We start from the raw sequence: 17,896 nt of genomic DNA on the forward strand, positions 1-17,896 counted from the left end.
GCGAGCTGCCTTCCTCATGGGCTCTTCACTCCAGCCGGTGCAGACCCCTCTGCATCAGCGTCTCCCGCGCTTACAGCCTCCTCGCGCCCTTCCCCGGGCCGCACGACTGCCTCTTCCCCCGTAGCGGTGATTCATTACGTACGCTAATTTATTCATTCATGACCACGCCCCCGATACGTCTTTTACGGCAAGGGTAGGGTTTTGCGACAGCGGCGCGGTTTGCGGCACCTGTTAAAGGAGGCGGGAGCTCCCGGCTCTGAGGGGTTTTTGGGGTTCAGTCCTCGCAGAGCGCTGCTGCCTGCGGTCAGTTCAGGGATGTGGGTTTAAAGGGGGGGCGTATTTAAGGGGGTTTTAGAGTGAGGGAGGTCGCACCGCGGGGTGGGAAGTGGCCGCTGGGGTGTGGCTCCGGTGATCCCTTGTCAGGCCATGGAGCTTAGCGGCCTACTGCGGGCCCTGAGGCTGGCGGAGCCGCGGGATGGGACGCAACCACCCCCCGCTGTCCCGCCGGCCGAGCAAGTCCTCTTCCAGATCGGGCTGCACCTCTCCGAGGGGGCTGGCCGTGTCCCCAAGGCCGGCATGGTCAGAGACCTGGGTGCGCTGGTCGAGGCTGCGGACTGTCGGTGGCTCTTTGGAGGCCTGAGCCCTGCGACGGTGGGTGAGTTGGTGGCTGCGCTGAATGGCTACGCAGCACCCCCAACACAGGAGCAAGATGCTGCAGATCTCCCCAGTAAGGACAGCGCATATGCTGCTGCAGCTGAGAGAGCGGCAGATGTTGGCTCAGTGTTTCTACACCTTCTTGCGAAGCTGGAGGCTGCCAAGACCCAGGAGGCTATGGGCGTCCAGGTGGTGGGTCCAATCCTCTGCCGTGTGATGGGACCTATCTACATCTTTGCTGCAACACATATTGTGAAGAGGCCCTGGACAAATGCAAGGTCTCAGTTGGTGGCACAGGAGGTGCTGGCATTGCTGGTGCAGGCTGCAGGCTGTGGGTCAGTGGCTGAATTCCTTCGGGGAAAGAATGAGGATGAGGAAGGAAGATTTGCAGCAGTGATGGGGCTCCTGAAACAGGAGCTAACCAAGTGAGTAGGAAGGGGAGGGCAGCAGTGGAGCGGGTGGTGTGTTTGGCTGGTCTCTGCGTAGGAAATACTGGAAACTTTTGGGAAACTGTGAGTTCAGGCATTACAAGATAGTAGATAATAAATGTGGGGCCAAGAGCTTTATGAATACACAGTGATGGGAGAGATGGAAGGGGGAAGAATCAGTCAGAGCTTACTGTCAGGTGAGAGGCCCAAATGTGTAGGAAATGAGCATTCTTTAGTTCCAGTGTTTGCTGAGCTTATATTTGTATTTCCAGAGACACTTGGAAGCGTAACCCTGCCACAAAGTTTGTGTTCTCCTGGACCCTGCCTCACATCACGCGGCCCTGGCTTAGCCATTACCTGGAGCGTGTCCTCCCGCCATCGCTGCTCATCTCAGACGACTACCGGGAGGAGAATAAAATCCTGGGTGTGCGCTGCCTGCATCATATCATTCTGAATGTGGTAAGGGATTTGAGAAATCAGGTCCCTTTCTGGGTGTTGTTTGAAGGAAGGGAGGGTGGGTTGGACACCTGTTAGGATTCATGACTTGTAATCCTGGTTCTGCTGTTAACCAAGCAATTCTGCTCCATCCTCCATAGTGTCCCTGTGTGTTTAAATATATGTGGTTCTTGCATCTGTGAACATGAAGCAAAGAATTGTTTTGCCAACTTTTGAACTCACCAATCATTCAAGCATTGGCTTGACAATGGTTTGCAGAGCAGGATATTAAAGTAATGCCAGTGGAACTGCAAAAATGCAGCTGGGGAGACGAAGGAAAGTGGCTGCTCCAGTGCATGGCAGGACTTCACCTGCATTTATTACAGCACCTGCTCCCGCTTTCTGTAAGCAGTCTTCCTAATGTGCAGTATGTGAGGGTTTGTGAAGGCTGTTCTCTTTTATTAGGTGAAGTGGGTGCTGAATGTGATGCATGGGAATAATGTTCTGTTCTCTATTGTTGCAGCCAGCTGCTGATCTGTGCCAGTTCAACCGGGCTCAGGTTGTGTACCATGCCCTTTACAACCATCTCTACTCAAGAGAGGCCCCTCTCATCCAGGTAGGACAGCAGAACTTCACTTTAATCTGCCTTGTGGTATTGTATCGCAGCCCCACGAGGGATAGCCAATGTAAGGCATGAGGAGGCAGAACCCATTTCCTTGCAGACAGTCTAGCCAGGCTGTTACTAGCCAATGCTTGTGGCCGAGAGACAAAGTAACTCGGTAGATTTCAGGAAAATATCAAAGTGGAGGGAAGATCTCTTGCTTCCTGTCCGCTTCCAGGCGGCAGCCTTGCTGAAAAGGGCTGGTAACAGGTAGAAGTAGTCAGCTCTGTCAGGTGAACTGCAGCAACTGTGGGTGGTCAGGGGGTTTGGAAGTTACTGGTGTTTTGGAGAGAACATCCGCAGGATTACCCTGATTTTCTGTCTCGCACTGAACCAGGCAGTATTGCTGTGCCTTCTGGACTTGCTGCCGGTCCTGGAGAGAGCCCAGCGGCAGCAGAAGCAGGCCAGACCGACCGCCCCCTGCGATGAGGTGCTGCAGCTGGTCCTGACCCACATGGAGGCAGAGCATCGCCTTGCGCTGCGGCGGGTGTACGCCAGGGCCCTGCCGGCCTTTGTGCGGAGGTGAGAGCAGCAGCCTGCAGGGACTTGCTTTGGCCTTGATCTGTATGTCCCTCCTCAGTGTGTGTTTCTTTGTGTCAGCAGACTTGGCATCCTGATAGTGCGGCACCTGAAGAGGCTGGAGCGAGTTATCCTGGGATATCTGGAAGTCTGTGATGGCCCTGAGGAAGAAGCCCGACTGGGAATACTGGAGACGCTGCAATGCACCATAGAGCACGCTTGGCCCAGGTAACAGTCTGGGGGTGAAAGACACTAGAAAGCGTATCCTGAATGCTGTCCCTCCTTCAGAGACAAAGTTACTGTTGCTTGAGGAAAAGGCCCTGAAATCTTAAGGGAGGATCTCTCACAGGGAGGAATAATGGGCATTACTGCTTTGCTGAAAATCCTGATCGAAAAGTTAAGCTGGGTCCTCATTTTGATCTCTCTTTTGCCTGTTTTAGAAGCATCATCTTGGCTAAAAACCAGACCATCCTAAGGTTACCTCTGTGTTCAGGGCCTGTGTCCTCCCTCCTGTGGGCATACTGAATGTGGAAGCTTCTTCAGCCTCATCGCTGAAGCAGTCGCTCATCTTATGTGGCAACTAGCTGCCCTGCGCCTAAATGGCAACTAGCAGCTCCTGCCTGGAGTGTCTAGGAACTGCTCAGCAAGGCTGTGCTTTCCCTGGCTTGCGCAGAGGATTTAGAATAAGGCACGGTTGCCGTTTCCCTCTGCAGAATGCCATGCAGGCTCCCTGTGCTCCTCAAAGCCCTGCTGAAGATGATCTGGGATGTACACACTGACCAAGGTTCAACACCAGAGCCGGTAAAAGCTGCCTTGCTCCAGGGGGCCACTGAATGCCTCATCCTGCTGGATCGCTGCTCTGAAGGGCAAGTGAAGGTGAGCCAGGACCCAGCACTGCTTCATCTCTCATCCCTTCCCCCTTAGAAGGGGCAGCATGATGCAGGAAACAGCCCACTTGCTCCCTCAGTTCGACAGTACTTTGAAAGCATCGATTTCTGCCCACCTCAACAGAGCACTTGATCTGATGAGTGCCTTGATACGTATTGATAGGTTTGTGCTTTGCAGAATTCTCATCCAAGAGGTAGCTGGCAGAGGGTTGGTAACACCATAAACCCGAGTGTGCCAAGGCACTGGAAGTTGATGCTTTTCTCATTTCAGGTCCTGCTGGAAGGCGTGTACAGCAGCTGTGAGGAGAACCGTGTAAGGGAATGCATCAGAAAAGTGCAAGAGAACACGTGACGCGTGGCTGATCAACGTTCACCCTGCTTTTTGGATAGTAAAATTTATTTTTTTATTTAAAGTTACTGTCTTTCTCATCCCACCTGTTAGCCCCATACCTCCCCTGAGCGTGATACACTTGTGTGCTCTCCTGGCCACACGCGGGCTTCTCCAGCTTCAGAATGAAGCAGCAGTGCCCCCCAGGCCGGGTTCCTTCCCGGAGCACAGTCCAAGCTGAGCCTTGTGTGGTTGTAGAGAAGGTGGGGATTCTTCCTCCTTCAAACTGCGCTTCACGCAGGAGTTGTACGAACTCGCTGCAATTGCCTGGGGTCGGGACAGAAACCCTTCTTTTCTTAAAGAAAAGTATTAGTCTAGAGTATGGAAGAAGTAATTAATGAGGGTCCTGCGGAGAGTGGCAGAAGCTGGAAGGAGTTCTAGTGACAGATCTGGAGTCCTGTCATTCGGTACAAAATGCGGGTTCAGGAAGGAGTCAGGCTGCTTTTGTTTTGGTGGTTGGCTCTGTTTCTTCTTCATACTCTATTTCAATGTAGCGACGTTTTCTTCTGGCTGGGCCTTTCAGGGGAGTTTTCCCTTTAGATTTGGAGTGAGAGACTTTCTTCTCTACTTCTTCCTCCTCTTCCTGCTCCTCTTCACTGCTTGTCTCCAACTTATCCATGTCCTGAGAAAGACAGACAAGAGTGATGTCAAAGCACGCTGTGTAACTAAACCTCTTTCTGCAAAGTTATTTTGTGTATCTGATTCCATTTTATAATTCCTGGCTGCCAGCTGTCTAGCCAGAGGAGCTGGGGTGTCGTGGATACAGCGCAGTCTGACTGTACCATTATGCTCCACAAATCTGATTTCTCTGGCTCTTATCCCATCACCTGCGACACCAAGGGGGTGGAGGTTACTTTCAAACAGCTTAAGCCTGACTGTTTATACCTGGTGCTTCACTTACCTCAAAGTCACTGAGGTCACTGTCATCTGCTTCCACAAACTCTCTTGTATCCGTGTCCTGTAAGAAATAACGTCGGCAGCTAGAACACGCACACTGAGCACAATACGGCGTCGCAACTCGTGATGGAAGAGCCACCCAGGCCACCACTTGCACACACGTGCTTTTTCTGCGTTCACCTCTCCTCATCTCCTCTTCCCACCCCGACATTCGCACTACAACGCCCAGCACGTGGGTGGATCAGAGGTGCTGCCCCAGCTCTGGTGCTGTGGCTGAAAGCATTACCTCGTCATCTTCTTCTTTCTCTGCATCAGATTCGCTCTCGCTTTCTGCATCCTGCTGTTGTAGAGCTTTGTCAAAGGCGTGAATGGGGAAGTTGTAAATGTCTCCGTACTGAAAAGGAAAATGTGAATTTTGTGTAAGTCACAGGAGGAAGACGGCTGTTGGTAGTAGGGTTATCTAAAGCCCGTGGCCTGCACGGAGGCAGCACCAAGGTAGGCTGAACTTTTGTCTCAGCCCCTTCCCTAATTCTGCACAGAAAATGAGGGGCTCTGTGTTTTGGGGGAGCAAGTCCTCCAACCTGTCATAAAGCCCCTCAAGAAGGGCAGCGTGCAGTTGTCCCCTACCCCTCCTACACGGGTGGTGCTTCTCTTTCATACCAACGCCCATGTCCCTCCCCTGGAGAGCCAGCAGGACAGAGTTTCACTGCTGTGTTCCGAGGGCAGGGATCCTTACTGTATCCTGTTTCAGTCTTTCCAGTAATTCCTTCTCAATGGCGTTATCCAGCTGGGCGGCAATCAGGGCTTTCTCCTGAGGGAGCAAAGAGGAGCTGTGTCAGTAGTTTGAAAGACGTGTGGAATAGAAGCAACAGATAGGGATTACACGAAAGAGCGGTATTACCTCTCTCCTCTTCTCTCGCCTTTCAATCTTTCTGCGTAAAGGAACAAGCTTCCTCCTGCAGGGAGCAATAAGCGCTAGTTAGCGAATCTGTCAGCCTCCTGTGCAGCAGATGAGCAAACGCTCATTCGGCACAACAACCAGCAGTTACATCGTTAGGAATGTGGCTGCAACTAGTTTAAGTTCATTTATATACTCGGACTACACCGCAGTTAAATCCGTTTCAGCCAGGTTTGTTTGCAATCCTGCCAAGCCTCGGGAGAACAGCCAGGTGCACCAGGGCTCTGCGTACAGCCGGTGACACTGGCGCAGTGGCTCTAAACCGAACCCAACGTAATGGTCACTCCTGGTCATGTCACTTACTGTCGCTTGAGCGTCAGCTTCCGGATGCGGATGAGGTACTGTGTGATCTTGGTGAATCGCTGCTTGCATTTGTGTCGGATGAACCGTGGCCAGTAGATGAGGTTCTCGTCTATCTCTTCCAGTGCTTTCTCATAGTTCTTATTTAGCAGGACCTGGGGCGGGGGGAAAGGGAAAGGGTTGAGCCACGGAGCAGCAGCAAAGCGGAGACACATCTGCTCTTGGGAGGACTCCCATCACTCCCTGCCCTCCCCTGCCTCCTTAGAGCTTGGTTATCGGTCTGCTCTCATTAACTCACCCGCTCCCAGAGCCGACGGGGAAAAGCTGCCCGCTCTATTGTCTTCATGTACAGGTAACACCGCCCTAAAGCAAAGAGGAATGTGATCCCGGGACCGAGCGTGTCCCCAGCAGTGGGACGGTGCTGAGCCGGGGTGCCCGCAGGTATTCTCCCCCTCCCCACCCACGGGGGGCTGGTTGCAGCTGCTGGGCTCTCACCTTTCTCCTCCCTGATGGTGGCATACTGGCTGTTGGCCAGCGGGCAGGAGGAACGGTTGCACAGGCCAGTCAGGTTATACTCATTGCGGCAAAAGTTTTGGGTTTTTGTCCTGGAAAGAAGAGAGGTGACATGAAAGGGGAAAGGGGGGAGGAGCCCCACTGCCCGCCCTGCCCCTCGCAGCTGCCCACCCCAGCCTCTGTGACCGTCAGGCGTGGCTGTAGTGGCACAAGGGGAACATGTTGGTGTCCGAGGGGCTCCCAGATTTGCCCCTCCCGCCCCTCTCCCTACAGCCCCTGACTCCTGGGAGAGCTCGGCCCACCCCGTCCCCGCCAAAGAAACTCACGTTATCTTGTAGGAGCAGAACTGCCTGTTCCCCAGCGTGTCCCAGACAACCTGCGAGGACAAACAGCGGGTGACACACCCCGCCACCCCTCACCCGGGGCGCCCCCTGGCTCCTGCAGCCCCCCGGTGGGGCTCTAACGGGGGGGGGGACCCCCCCACCCCCACAAAGATTGGTGTCCCCGCTCTGCACCCCACCGCCAGGAGGGTGCGGTGCCACAAGCTGGGCAGGGACACCCCATTCCCGCTCCCAGCCCGCGGTCCCAGTGTCCCCCCGGGGCGGGGACGGGGACCCTCCGCCACGTGCTCGGGGGGGGGGAGGGGGAAGGTGAGCCCGCAGCCGGACGCAACCGACTCAGCGCGGGGGCGGGCGCTGATTGGCTGCGGCGCGGCTGCCTGGCGGGGAGCGCGGACGGAACCGAGTCAAGCGGCGGACTCACGTCGTCCGAGTGCATGGCGGCGGCGGGGCCGGCGGCCTAAAGCGCCGCCATCACCGGAAGGGGCGGGGCGCGGCCTGGTGTCGCGAGAGCTGGGGAGGGGCGGGGCCGGGGTGTCATGGCGGCGGCCAAGCACCTCCCCCGTGTCGGGCCGGGGGCGGCTCTGGGCGGGGAAATAAAGCGGCGGCACGTAAACGTGAGAGGCCGTTGTGGTCGGTGCGCGCCGCTAACGGAGCCCTGTTAGCCGCACAGTCCCTGGCAGCACCGTGCAGGCGATAGTTGAGGCCTGTATCTTGCGTGAGGCACCGGGGTGGCGGCTGAGGGGGGTCCGGCCTCAGGCCGTGTCTGCTCACGGCTTCTGAGGAGCGGCTGAGGGAGCTGGGGGTGTTCAGCCTGGAGAAGAGGAGGCTGAGGGGAGACCTTCTCGCTCTCCACAACTCCCTGAAAGGAGGGGGTAGCCAGGGGGGGTCGGGCTCTTCTCCCAGGTAACGAGTGATGGGACAAGAGGGAACAGCCTCAAGTTGCGCCAGGGGAGGTTTAGGATGGATGTTAGGGAAAATTTCTTCACCAAAAGGGTTATCAAACATTGGAACAGGCTGTCTGGGGAAGTGGTTGAATCACTCTCCCTGGGGGATTTAAAAGCCGGGCAGACGTGGTGCTGAGGGACGTGGGTCAGCGGTGGTTTGGGCAGTGTTGGGTGGGTGGTTGGACTCGATGATCTGAAAGGTTCCTTCCAGCAGATGATTCTGTGCTCTGTCCTTCCTCCTCTGTGCTTTTGGCCATAGGACGAGGCAGCTGCCGCAGTGACAGGGACGGGGTGACTGACACCATCAGCTCCCGATGCAGACCCACGCTGTTTAATTTTACCCTGCAGAAGCTGTGAGGGAAGTGTTTGTCTGGAGATTCTCTGCCCAAGGGAGAAAAACTGTTTCCTCCACAGCTCCCCAGACCCGCCTCGTCTCCCTCTGTCTCCCCAAGCTGCAAAGTTTATATCGCTGTTAACGCACTCAAGAGTTAGATGAAGTTTTTCAGCAGGGTGGGTGAAAAGATCAGGTTGTTTGATGCAAAGATCACAGCCTAATTCTTCACTCAGAACAGAGTGAAGTCCACTGACGTCATTGGCGTTGCAGCTAACTTATTAATTAAAACATCTGAGCTACTAACACTGGAGGAAAGAGTCCACCTTGCAGGAACCGGAGGCTCCTCTGTTGTCGTGATGCTCACAGGGGGTGGGTTTCCAGAGCAACCAGCCGTCGGGCACACAGAGGGGTTGAATGTTAATATTTAACTGGGAGGTGCACTGTGGAGGTGTGAATAGATCCCCAAATAGAATGGCTCACTTTTTTTTCCTTCCATCACAGAGAGCAAACACGTTTTTCCTTTTATTCTTGGCAAAGCAGGGAAACAGGTGGAAGATAAAAATAACGCCGTTTTTGAGAACAGGCTTAGCATTAGTCACTTCCAGTCAGCCTAAGAAATATAATTTCATCTTGTATGTGCAAAGCGAGGGGCAATGGGCCCACCATGGATGTGGGATTGCCTGACAATAGCCATTTATGACCTTTGGTAATGAGTCATAAGGTAACAAATCTTGATGAATTGTTATTACCCTCCTGTTTCCCTGCTGGCAGGCACATCTGCATTGTGCTGCTGGGGCTCCAGAGCAGTGAATCATCTGTTCTTTCTGGCAAGCGAAATGGCTGCGCGTTACACAACTGCTCATTCAAGGCAGAAATGAGTTTATATAAACTGCCAACGGTGGAACCGGAGAAGTTGTAAGTTTGAGGTTTCGCTGGAAAAAATGAGATCACGGGAATTTCTGTGATACTCACAAAATTAATCTGGTACCTCTATTACTTCACTCTCTCTCTTAAAATACTTTTACAGATCATTATACTCAGTAATTATTGTTAATAGTGCAGCTGCTCTCTTGCTAAACTTGTGGCCAGGAAGTTGCAAAAGGGCACTTAAATCAATCTATTGTACTTCTCACTGCAGCGCGTTGGGGTCACAAACACAGCCTGTTGCCCTATCTCAGCTGAGAGGCAGGGATTTTTAAAAATGCTGTTAGTCACTTATAATCACAAGGGATTGAACTGGATTTGTTGGCTGAGTCTGTGTCTAAGATTCTAAAACTGCTTTCAGTCTTATTTCTACCTGAAATTCTTAGAGTTCTTCAAATAAATGAATTAATTTAATGGATGTTGGAAAGGACACACAAGCAGCTATAAGTGGCACATAAATAGCGCAACACATAAAGCTGTACCAAGGCAGCGATGAGCGTGTTTTCACTGTGTTCAGAGGCGCGTGGAGCACGTTAGCAGTGCAGTGACATCTTTATTGACGGACTGGCAGTGACACAGATGGATGGTGCCCTGTTGTTACAGAGAGGTTTCATGCTGGGGAGCAGAGCAGAATTCTGGATAAATGAAATCTCCCAAAGCTGATGCCGCTGATTTCATTTTTGTTTTCTCCAGTGCTTTTCTTTCAAGAACAGTAAGCGCTTTAAAGGCATTAACAAATGCCGCTGGACTTGTCTGGGAGAGATGTTGATAGTATCCCCTACTGCATGTGTAGGCCGTGCCCAAGACAAAGTTGTTCTGGAGGACAGTTTGATAGGATTCTCCTAATTTTCCTAACTTTTTTTATAGATGAGATATAGTGAGTTTGGGTAACTTGCCTGGAAGTGACACAGCAGATGAGTGGCTGATAGAGCCTCCAAATCCTGGGTTTCTACTCCCTGCTGTGAATCGCGTGGCCGAGAGAACAAGCCAACAATAACAGCCTGTGTCCGTCCTGTGTCCACAAGTCTTGGGGGAGGCTGGGTGATTCTTGAGCACTAATACATCCGTGTTCTGTAAACATAATACAGCTTCAGAGCAGGGCACCCATCCTTGCACTTGCTATTCTGCATTTTCTGCCTCCACATCACTGTCGTCTGTCAGCGGGAAATCGCGCAGGGTTTTCTGGGTGGTGTAGCTCTTGGTTTGCATGGGGCATTCCTGGCTTAAGATTGCCTGGGGAAAGGAGAGAAGAAATCATGCTTTAGTGAAAGTGGTGATTAATTTGAATAGTTAACGGGAGAATTACCACTTTTAGAGAAAGCCAAAGCAGCCAACAACTTTTGCCCAGGGAACACCAGCTGTGAGTCAGGGAAAGGACCGTAGCTCTACACTTTTTTTGGTTTTATTGTCTGAGTTTTCTGTCCCTTTGTTAAGGGCAAAGTAGAGCCCAAAAGGTAAACACAATCCCTGGCAAATTTATTCTTCTCTCCCCCCAAATCTCTGGGTTATCAATCCCCTATACTTTAGGGGAATAAGGTACACTTAAACTCACAATCTTCTCTTCTTTAGCGGGAGGGTTGCGCAGGCACCAGCAGAGAGGAGCGTAAGTGATATTGATAACTCCAATGATGACCATCAGCCAGGGAAACCCGATGGCTCGTACAATCGCACCGCCGGTGGATGGACCTGCAAATTTAAAAATTAAAAAAGGCTAAGATGGGAGAGAGCAAAAGGTGCCTTTCCAGTTTGGTGTGGGTCTATAAATCTATGGTGACAGGGTTACAGACTCGGTGCCGGTTTCTTGGAGGGGACGCTGGGTGGAGGACAGGGAGCGATAAAAGCGAGATACACACTGAGTGCGTCATCCCACAGGTCAAAGTTCCTCCATACCAATGGCAAAGCCCATGCAGAAGGCAACATCAGCAATGGCGTAGACATTGCCGTAGACGGAGGTGTGGCGAAGGTCCACGAGGTATCCCATGATAGGCATCATTGCGGAGTCCACCATCCCTGCCCAAAGCAAGAAGGACCTGATCAGTCGTGGCCTTCTCCAAGGGCGGTGGCGAGAGCTGCGTTTGAGCTGTGATACACAGCCTCAACACCGACAGCTTACCTATGGCGAAGCCAAGGCCACTGTTCGGGCCAATCAGCCCGTAAATATTTTTGGCCAGAGGCACCTTTGAGAGGAGAGAGGAGGAGTATATGAGTGAGGCCCAAAGAGCTGTGCGAGGTGTGACGGCGCAGCACAGATCTGTGAAGCCGATACACACGTGCAAACACTGAACAGGTACTGACTGTAACACGTAACCCTGTTTCAGTGCGATCGCCCACGCTGCCCCTGCTGATCCTTCGACAGAAAGGTCTCGAAATTGTCTCGCCGTACTTACACAAAGGAGACTGATTCCCACCACAGCCATGCCGATCAGGGAGCACAGCCACCTGCAAACGAGGAGAGGGCGGATGCTCCCAGCGTGCACGACACCGCGAGTGGAATTCACACTGAAAGCGCCGGACTGGGCTGGGCTGAGGTGAAACCTCTTACGTTCCGCTTACCGGCCCATTTTGTTAGCCAGAATCCCAAAAAGGTTGGTGCCGATGAGGTAGGATATACTGGCAGGGAGGAACGCCATCCCTGAGGGAGAGAGGATAAAAAAGCGTGTATCATCCTCAAGCAAATACAGGGGATTTGCAGAAATAATCACTTCGGTAACTGCCTCTCTCATTTGGAGAACTTTGTGAGCCAGACAAGGCAAGCTGACGTCCAGCACCCGCTCCGGGGCTGCCTGTCCGTGCAGTGGGGCTCCTCCTGGCGTGTCCTCCACCGCCATCACTCCGTGTCACGCTGCGCTGGCTGCCCCCTTGCTCCGTGCCCTGCAGAAGGGTGGGGGTCCCTCCATGAAGACAGGGGGAGGCACAGAAAGAGCATTTGCTTATTTGGGGGGGGGAACAGGGGCACAGCGATTCACCCACAGGCCCTGGGTGAATGATCTTGTGCTAAATGCAGGAGTTCTTTGTCCCCTCTGCCTTAATACACTCGTCCTTCTCTCCTGTCACAGTTTCTTCCTCTTCCACCTTTCTCCCCTTGCCTCCTGCTTTTCACTTACTGAATAAAAGAGGAATAAAATAACTGCTTATATAAAAAGCTTAGGGATCACTATGCAGTCAAAATTAAATATTTGCACTGTTTGCTGATTTACCAGTTGTTTATTTTTAATATACTCTCCCACCAACTATAAATAAAACTGATCAGCTCCATTTCACTAAGACAACTTCCTTATTGAAACACACTGATTTATGTTTAATTTTCTCTCCTCTCAGTAACGGCTACAGAACACAGTTAATCCTGCAGGTTTAGCCCAAGCTCTTCTGTGCTTTTTTTTTCCCCAGCGTTATGGGAGTGGGCAAACAGAAGCACGCAAATAAAGAAGCCCCTTGAGCTCATAAGAGCTTGTGAGATGGCTTGCAAGCTTGTGGCTTGCAGCTGAACTGTGTCCAGATCCAAACTGCTCTCAAATCTCGGGCACCTGTAAGTCCAGTGAATATATTTGGGATTTTCTTTGATGGCTGCTGACCTCCTGGTCCTGCTAAATCACCTCAAAGGTTCCCCTCGAGTTCAGTGGTGACGGGGGCAGCCCTGGGTGAATTTCTCTGCTTTACCCTCGCCCAGCCTTGCTCAATCACTTGCTCATGAGAAGCATCGTGGGCTCTTACTGGGATGGATGCTGCTGCCTGACCAGAGGATTACTCGATTAGGAGTGCTCTCAGCCCTCCTGCTCCCAGGCTGCAATTCAATTTGGGATCTAAGTGTAGCCTGGGGCACCCCCTGGGTCATTCCTCAGCCAATTGGGTTTTATAACAATTAGTTTTTATTTTTGTAGCAAACACAGACAATGTTATCTCCACATCACATTTTCCAGGCAGCTGGTAATTAGCCCGTACCATCCTGTCCTGCCTGGGACTCTCTAAATGGCCTTGTTTTACTCAGATCTGCTTCTGCAAAACCCATCTGGCTGCCACGATTCCAGCCCAGCACGATACCATTATCTGCCCTGCAGAAGACAGGATTCGACAGGCTTCCCATGCACGAAACAGCCTTTCTTCCACCGTTATTGCTCTTGTGGGGAGTCTGACTCTATACAATTTTTTCAATAATAGAGAAAAGCAGATTGTATAGCTACCACTCAGGACATTTCCAGCTGAAATTGGAGCAACACGCAGCCTGGGATCACTCGCTCTGCGCGGGTGAGGGTATATGTTTTCTTCTTTTTTAGAATGATATAAGAGATTATCCAATCCGTCTCGCAGTGCCAAAGCAGGACCGGCTCTCGCTGAACTACCTCAAACGAGTGTTGGAGGCTGCAAAGCACGGCACCCACCTAGCTGCCATTTCGGGGAGCACATGGTTCGCATCATCCAGATGGGCAAGGTGGGCTCGAGCATGGCCACCCCCATGTTGGAGAAGCAGAGGGCTCCTGATGGGCGAGAAAAAGGAGAAATGCTCTGTTTAAGCCACCTTCTGCTGCTGTTTCAAGCAGCTTTGAGGGAATCTCTGCGATGGGGAGGGGCAGGGGCAGAAAGAGGACCGCAGTGCCCGCTGGCGCCCGCTTTTACCTGCAGCGACCAGGATGTAAGGGTCTCGCAGCAGGGTGAAGACCGGGGTGCCTTTGGTGCTCTGCGGGGTGGCAAAGAGGGGGGTTACCTCGGCCGAGAGCTGCCTGGGCGTCCCCCCCCACCCTCGGCACAGCCCTCGCGTGTCTCACACCTCCCTACTCACCTCGGGGCAGATCTTAGAGGGCTGCAGTATGCAGAGCTGCAAAGCTGGGGAGAAAACACCGGTGTTAGCTCACTTCTGGAGACGGCACCCCTCCAATCCGCCTTTCCCTCAGGCTTCTCCTTCAGCCCGACCCCTTTCATCGGCAGAGCCCCCGGGGATGCGGTAACTGTGTTTGGGGTCATGGTTCAGGCGGGCAGGGGGAGAGATGGGTCCCAGCCCCGCTCCCACCGGAGGGAGCAACAAAGCTCCGTGAAACAGCCTGTGTTTGGGGCGTTTTGTCAACCCCTGCAGCAGTCAAATACGCAAATGCTCGCCGTCAGGCTGCCAGCTGCCTGCTGGGGAGCCACAACTAGAGCATGACAGAAATTAGATGTGGAAAAGAATAGGATTTAAAAAGAAAGTTTCAGATGTATGGGACCTGCGTTTCATTTCCCCAAAGCTCTTACATGCTTCATTAAAGATGTCTGGCATTACAGCTAGGCAAAAACGGGAACTGTGACTATAATTTAATTAGCTTAATACTTCCCACTAAAAATGCACATTTCTGCTATCTATAACTTTGCCGTTACACTCAGACGGCTCTCGTGGCCTGCATCTCTAATACAGCTACTGGGGAACGAACAGGGATCACCATTTCTGCTGGCAAAGTCTAATTCCTTCGTGGGGTGGTGGAGAGGCTGCAGACAAATGTGCCTTTCACAAAGAATTCGCAGTTCAAAGAGCTTTCCTGAGTGTGCTATTCAAGCCATTAAAGCAATCAGGGGGTTTATTAAGTAATGAGGGACTAATTCTTGCTATATTGCTGTGTCATGCGTCTGGTGGTAGAAAACGTATGATTTAGCAATAACAGAATAACCAGTGCTGATGATATCACCCGTGTTGTATTAATGTGCCTCTCCCTTCACACAAATGCTGCAACATTCTCCCCAAAACATCCACATTTAAATATTTTCACATGTTTTCTTTGGGTAGGATTAAACCATATTGGCTTCTCACCTCCATCTAAGAGGGCGAGGAAGACCAGGACCAGGAACGGAGACGATTTCCCCACAAACTCGTACATGATGCTGCCAAAGGGGGCCCCAACTGCAAGGGAAAGGCTGTGTCACACGGCGGCGGTGCCACCGTCCCCAGCGCCTGGGCGGCAGTGCTCGGCTCCCGCCGCCGTGGCTCCCTCTGAGTCCCCCAGCGGGTGTTTGGTGAAGGTGGTGGGAAGGTGTCGGGTCCCGCGGGCAGTGAGAGAGCAGAGGGAGGGAGGAGGAAGGACAGCCGTGCCCGTGGGATGCCCGTGGGATGCAGACAGGTGGAAGCCGTGGGCGATGGACAGTAAAGCTCTGGAGATGCCGTAGATGTAAACCCCATTGGGAGCAAGGTTTCCTTACTCAGCACACCCAAGGCCAAGCCTCCAAGAGCGATCCCCATCGCGTTGCCCCTCTCGAAGTCATCGGTGTACACGCTGGCCAGCATGCCCAAGCCTGGGAGCAGAGGGAAAGCAGAGGCCACGTGAGGCTGGCAGGTGCCGTGGTGACGGGGTCTCCTCTCTGAAAGCAGCAGCCTGGGCTCTGGGGAGATTTATCTGCTCGCCGGCTGGGCTGTGTGGGTGCACCGTCTGCACCAGGCAGGCAGGCGCAGCGAGGAGGAGGAGTTTGAAGCCGAGAAAGGCACTCGGTGTGTCTGTGCTGCGGATCATTCCTGAGATGATAATCGAACGCAGTTAAGGGGAGCTAATGCAGAGGTTGGGGTGTAACTCATTTACCTGCGACTGAGGAGAACGAGGAGCCGATGCCTTGGAGGGCCCGGGCGATGAACAGCAAGGTGTAGGTGCCTGAGAACGCAAACACTGCAGAGGAAGGAGAGAGATGGCGTCAGGCAGAACTGCAGATGGAACGTTAAAACCCAGCAGAGGGTAACAGCCGCACGGCTTGCACCAGTTTGGGTGCTGGGCTCTGCTCCTCCTTTTTGTCACCGATTTCTGAGACCGGTTGCTCTGCTCTCACCCCTTTCTCCTGCACGGGGACAGCTGCGCAGGCTCGGACCAAAGTATTTTCTCCTGCGGTGCTGTGTAAGAAGGGCAGCCCCAGGGGCAATACTCACTGACTGTGGAGAGGAACATGATGACGAATCCAATGAACATGGGGATGTGGTATCCTATCCTGGAAAGGGGAAAAAGAGGCACCATCTCAGGGAGGATTCCTCATTCTAGCTCGAGATCTGGTTTTGCTGCCCAGCCTTCACACACGCGTCCCGGTGGGCTGGTGAGCATCTCCTGAACGCGCAGATGTGCTCGTGGGTGCTGTTCAAGGAAGCATCCGGTGTCAAAGTGTCCCCAGGTCGTTCTGTAAAGGACACCCAGAGACACGGCTCTGTTTTGCCAACACATCTGCCCGCCCAGAGCATGTGGAGATGAGCCCAGCTCCCCTCACGCGTGTCTGCTAGAGACAAAGGCAAAGAAAAACCCAGGGGCAGAAAATCTGAACAACAACATTCTATCCAGAGCAGGGTGGGAATCTTTGTTTGTTTATTTGATGGTTATTGGTATTAAATATCATCTGTCTGCACCTGAGGAGAGCATTAGTGAGGCTTATGTCGTAATAGAAACTTGCAAGCCATTTGTAGGCTTTTAGAAAAGGAAAAATTCATGCTAATTTTTATGCCTATATTCTCCCCCTTGCTATTTTACCCACCAGTTTCTGCAGTTCCGTGATTGCGGTGGCTGCACGTGTGCAGCACAGACCTCCACTGCTCGGCTAACGGTGATTTCATCGTGGGCGGGAGCTGCCTGTCCCTGAGGGGTTACACCAGGTACAAACCCTCTGACCTACCTGTTGGTCAGGAGCCCCACGGAGGGGTTGACCACCAGCTGTACGAGAGCTTTGGAGGCAAAGAGCAGCCCCACGCGGACGTTTTCCTTGGCCAGGAACTCCTCGCCCTCCGGACAGCCGCTCGGCAGAGGTGGGCTGGTGGTGGGGGGCTGCGATGGGGGGTTGATCTCCGTCCCGTTCACCAGCTCCGTGGCGCTGGGGGAGCCCAAGACAGTCACCGTGGTGTTGTCAAAATAGGAGAACATGGAGGAGAAAGGAGGAGTCTTCAAGGCTGGAGGAGCTGGCTCAGTCCGGGCTGGGGCAACAGAGCTGTTGGCGCCTTCGTATTCTGTTGTATAGAGGAAGGTGGGGACGATCGGTACTGGAAAAAAAGCCAGGGAAGGGATTAGTTAGTGATTTTGCTCCATTTTCTGTCTCGGCATGCAGCTGAACTGAATGGTGCTGGCTCGATGTCGGCGTCCTGCAACCTCCCTGCACCCAGCCCTCCCCACAGCTCTCCCTGCACAGGGACCCTGCCGGCACCGACCGGAGATCGACGGAGGAGCTGAACCCCCCGAAGAGCACGGCGAGAGCCGCACGCCGTACCCACGACCGTCAGCAGCATGTTGTCCAGCAGCAGCGCGACGAACACCACCACCAGCACCAGGCTCCGGGACGCCCTGCCCGCTGCCAGCCAGCGCCAGGGCACGCGGTCGGCAGCCGGGGGCATGGCCGGGAGCCTGGAGCTCAGCCGCGGTCCTGCTGGCTCCTGCTCTTCAGGGCTGAAGGTCTTCTGTAACCTTGAAAGAAAACACTCTGCGTTACAACCTCCCGCAGCTCATGGATTCTCCCTTGAGAAAGCAACTCCTGAGGTCACTTAGCGTCCGTGTCCTCCAAGAGCTGGGTGCTCTTCCCTAGGAGCTGGGACCACCAGCTTTGCTCTCAAAGACCGTGGTTTTATCCAGCTGTCATTTAAATTCGCAGAGGGAGTGCGCTCTAACCCATTTCCACTCTCCTGAGACATCTTGTACCTGCTTCAAGGCATCATTTAAGTCTTCCAAAGGCTCAAAGCACAGATCAAGCCGGTAGCTTATCTGTGGTAATCTCTACATCTTTTATTCCATGTTTGTTCTTTGGA

The 17,896-nt window shown here is 53.2% G+C and overlaps 3 protein-coding genes and 1 long non-coding RNA gene across 6 annotated transcripts; 2 read left to right on the forward strand and 2 right to left on the reverse strand.

Moving 5' to 3' along the window:
* The first annotated feature begins 172 nt into the window (after positions 1-172).
* Positions 173-3,997, forward strand: TTI2 (TELO2 interacting protein 2). Of its 3 annotated transcripts, XM_054224914.1 has the most exons (7): positions 181-1,079; positions 1,355-1,541; positions 2,041-2,133; positions 2,516-2,700; positions 2,782-2,925; positions 3,411-3,573; positions 3,856-3,997. In XM_054224914.1, exons 1-7 carry the CDS (start codon positions 427-429, stop codon positions 3,934-3,936), a joined length of 1,506 nt encoding a protein of 501 aa, XP_054080889.1. In that variant the 5' UTR covers positions 181-426; the 3' UTR covers positions 3,937-3,997. The 3 variants fall into 3 exon arrangements, with proteins under 3 accessions (XP_054080891.1, XP_054080892.1, XP_054080889.1); XM_054224916.1 differs by lacking the exon at positions 3,856-3,997 and having other exon boundaries at positions 173-1,079; positions 3,138-3,548; XM_054224917.1 differs by lacking the exon at positions 3,411-3,573 and having other exon boundaries at positions 175-1,079.
* MAK16 (MAK16 homolog) lies at positions 3,995-7,499 on the reverse strand. The gene is made up of 10 exons (XM_054224918.1): positions 7,403-7,499; positions 6,967-7,016; positions 6,623-6,732; positions 6,426-6,490; positions 6,131-6,282; positions 5,771-5,825; positions 5,606-5,680; positions 5,156-5,263; positions 4,874-4,930; positions 3,995-4,594 (listed from the first exon to the last, which is right to left on the reverse strand). Exons 1-10 carry the CDS (start codon positions 7,415-7,417, stop codon positions 4,406-4,408), a joined length of 876 nt encoding a protein of 291 aa, XP_054080893.1. The 5' UTR covers positions 7,418-7,499; the 3' UTR covers positions 3,995-4,405.
* A 26-nt stretch (positions 7,500-7,525) lies between these two features.
* On the forward strand, positions 7,526-12,840 carry LOC128919585 (uncharacterized). The gene is made up of 3 exons (XR_008469907.1): positions 7,526-8,435; positions 9,031-9,174; positions 10,753-12,840. It is a non-coding gene; the product is annotated as an uncharacterized LOC128919585 (long non-coding RNA).
* On the reverse strand, positions 10,303-17,488 carry SLC18A1 (solute carrier family 18 member A1). Its single transcript, XM_054224923.1, has 15 exons — positions 17,365-17,488; positions 16,780-17,140; positions 16,052-16,110; positions 15,714-15,797; positions 15,340-15,432; positions 14,954-15,043; positions 13,958-14,001; positions 13,795-13,855; positions 13,560-13,655; positions 11,737-11,815; positions 11,571-11,622; positions 11,297-11,360; positions 11,074-11,193; positions 10,736-10,869; positions 10,303-10,416 (listed from the first exon to the last, which is right to left on the reverse strand). Exons 1-15 carry the CDS (start codon positions 17,486-17,488, stop codon positions 10,303-10,305), a joined length of 1,575 nt encoding a protein of 524 aa, XP_054080898.1.
* Between the last annotated feature and the right edge of the window lie 408 nt (positions 17,489-17,896).

This window comes from Rissa tridactyla, chromosome 20 (genome assembly GCF_028500815.1).
Source record: "Rissa tridactyla isolate bRisTri1 chromosome 20, bRisTri1.patW.cur.20221130, whole genome shotgun sequence".
In the NCBI taxonomy this organism is placed as follows: Eukaryota; Metazoa; Chordata; class Aves; order Charadriiformes; family Laridae; genus Rissa; species Rissa tridactyla.

Bases quoted from the DNA above. Each gene is read 5' to 3' on its own strand.
- SLC18A1 (XM_054224923.1), bottom strand. From the start codon at position 17,488: ATGCCCCCGGCTGCCGACCGCGTGCCCTGGCGCTGGCTGGCAGCGGGC. The intron at 16,111-16,779 runs GTAGGTCAGAGG...TCCCCTTTCCAG, and splicing joins GTGGGGCTCCTGACCAACAG to GATAGGATACCACATCCCCA. The intron at 15,798-16,051 runs GTGAGTATTGCC...CTTCCTCTGCAG, and splicing joins CATGTTCCTCTCCACAGTCA to TGTTTGCGTTCTCAGGCACC.
- TTI2 (XM_054224914.1), top strand. From the start codon at position 427: ATGGAGCTTAGCGGCCTACTGCGGGCCCTGAGGCTGGCGGAGCCGCGG. The intron at 1,080-1,354 runs GTGAGTAGGAAG...TTGTATTTCCAG, and splicing joins CTGAAACAGGAGCTAACCAA to AGACACTTGGAAGCGTAACC. The intron at 2,926-3,410 runs GTAACAGTCTGG...TTCCCTCTGCAG, and splicing joins ATAGAGCACGCTTGGCCCAG to AATGCCATGCAGGCTCCCTG.
- MAK16 (XM_054224918.1), bottom strand. The intron at 6,491-6,622 runs GTGAGAGCCCAG...TCTTTGCTTTAG, and splicing joins CACCATCAGGGAGGAGAAAG to GGCGGTGTTACCTGTACATG. The intron at 5,264-5,605 runs GTAAGGATCCCT...TTTCCTTTTCAG, and splicing joins AAAGACTGAAACAGGATACA to TACGGAGACATTTACAACTT.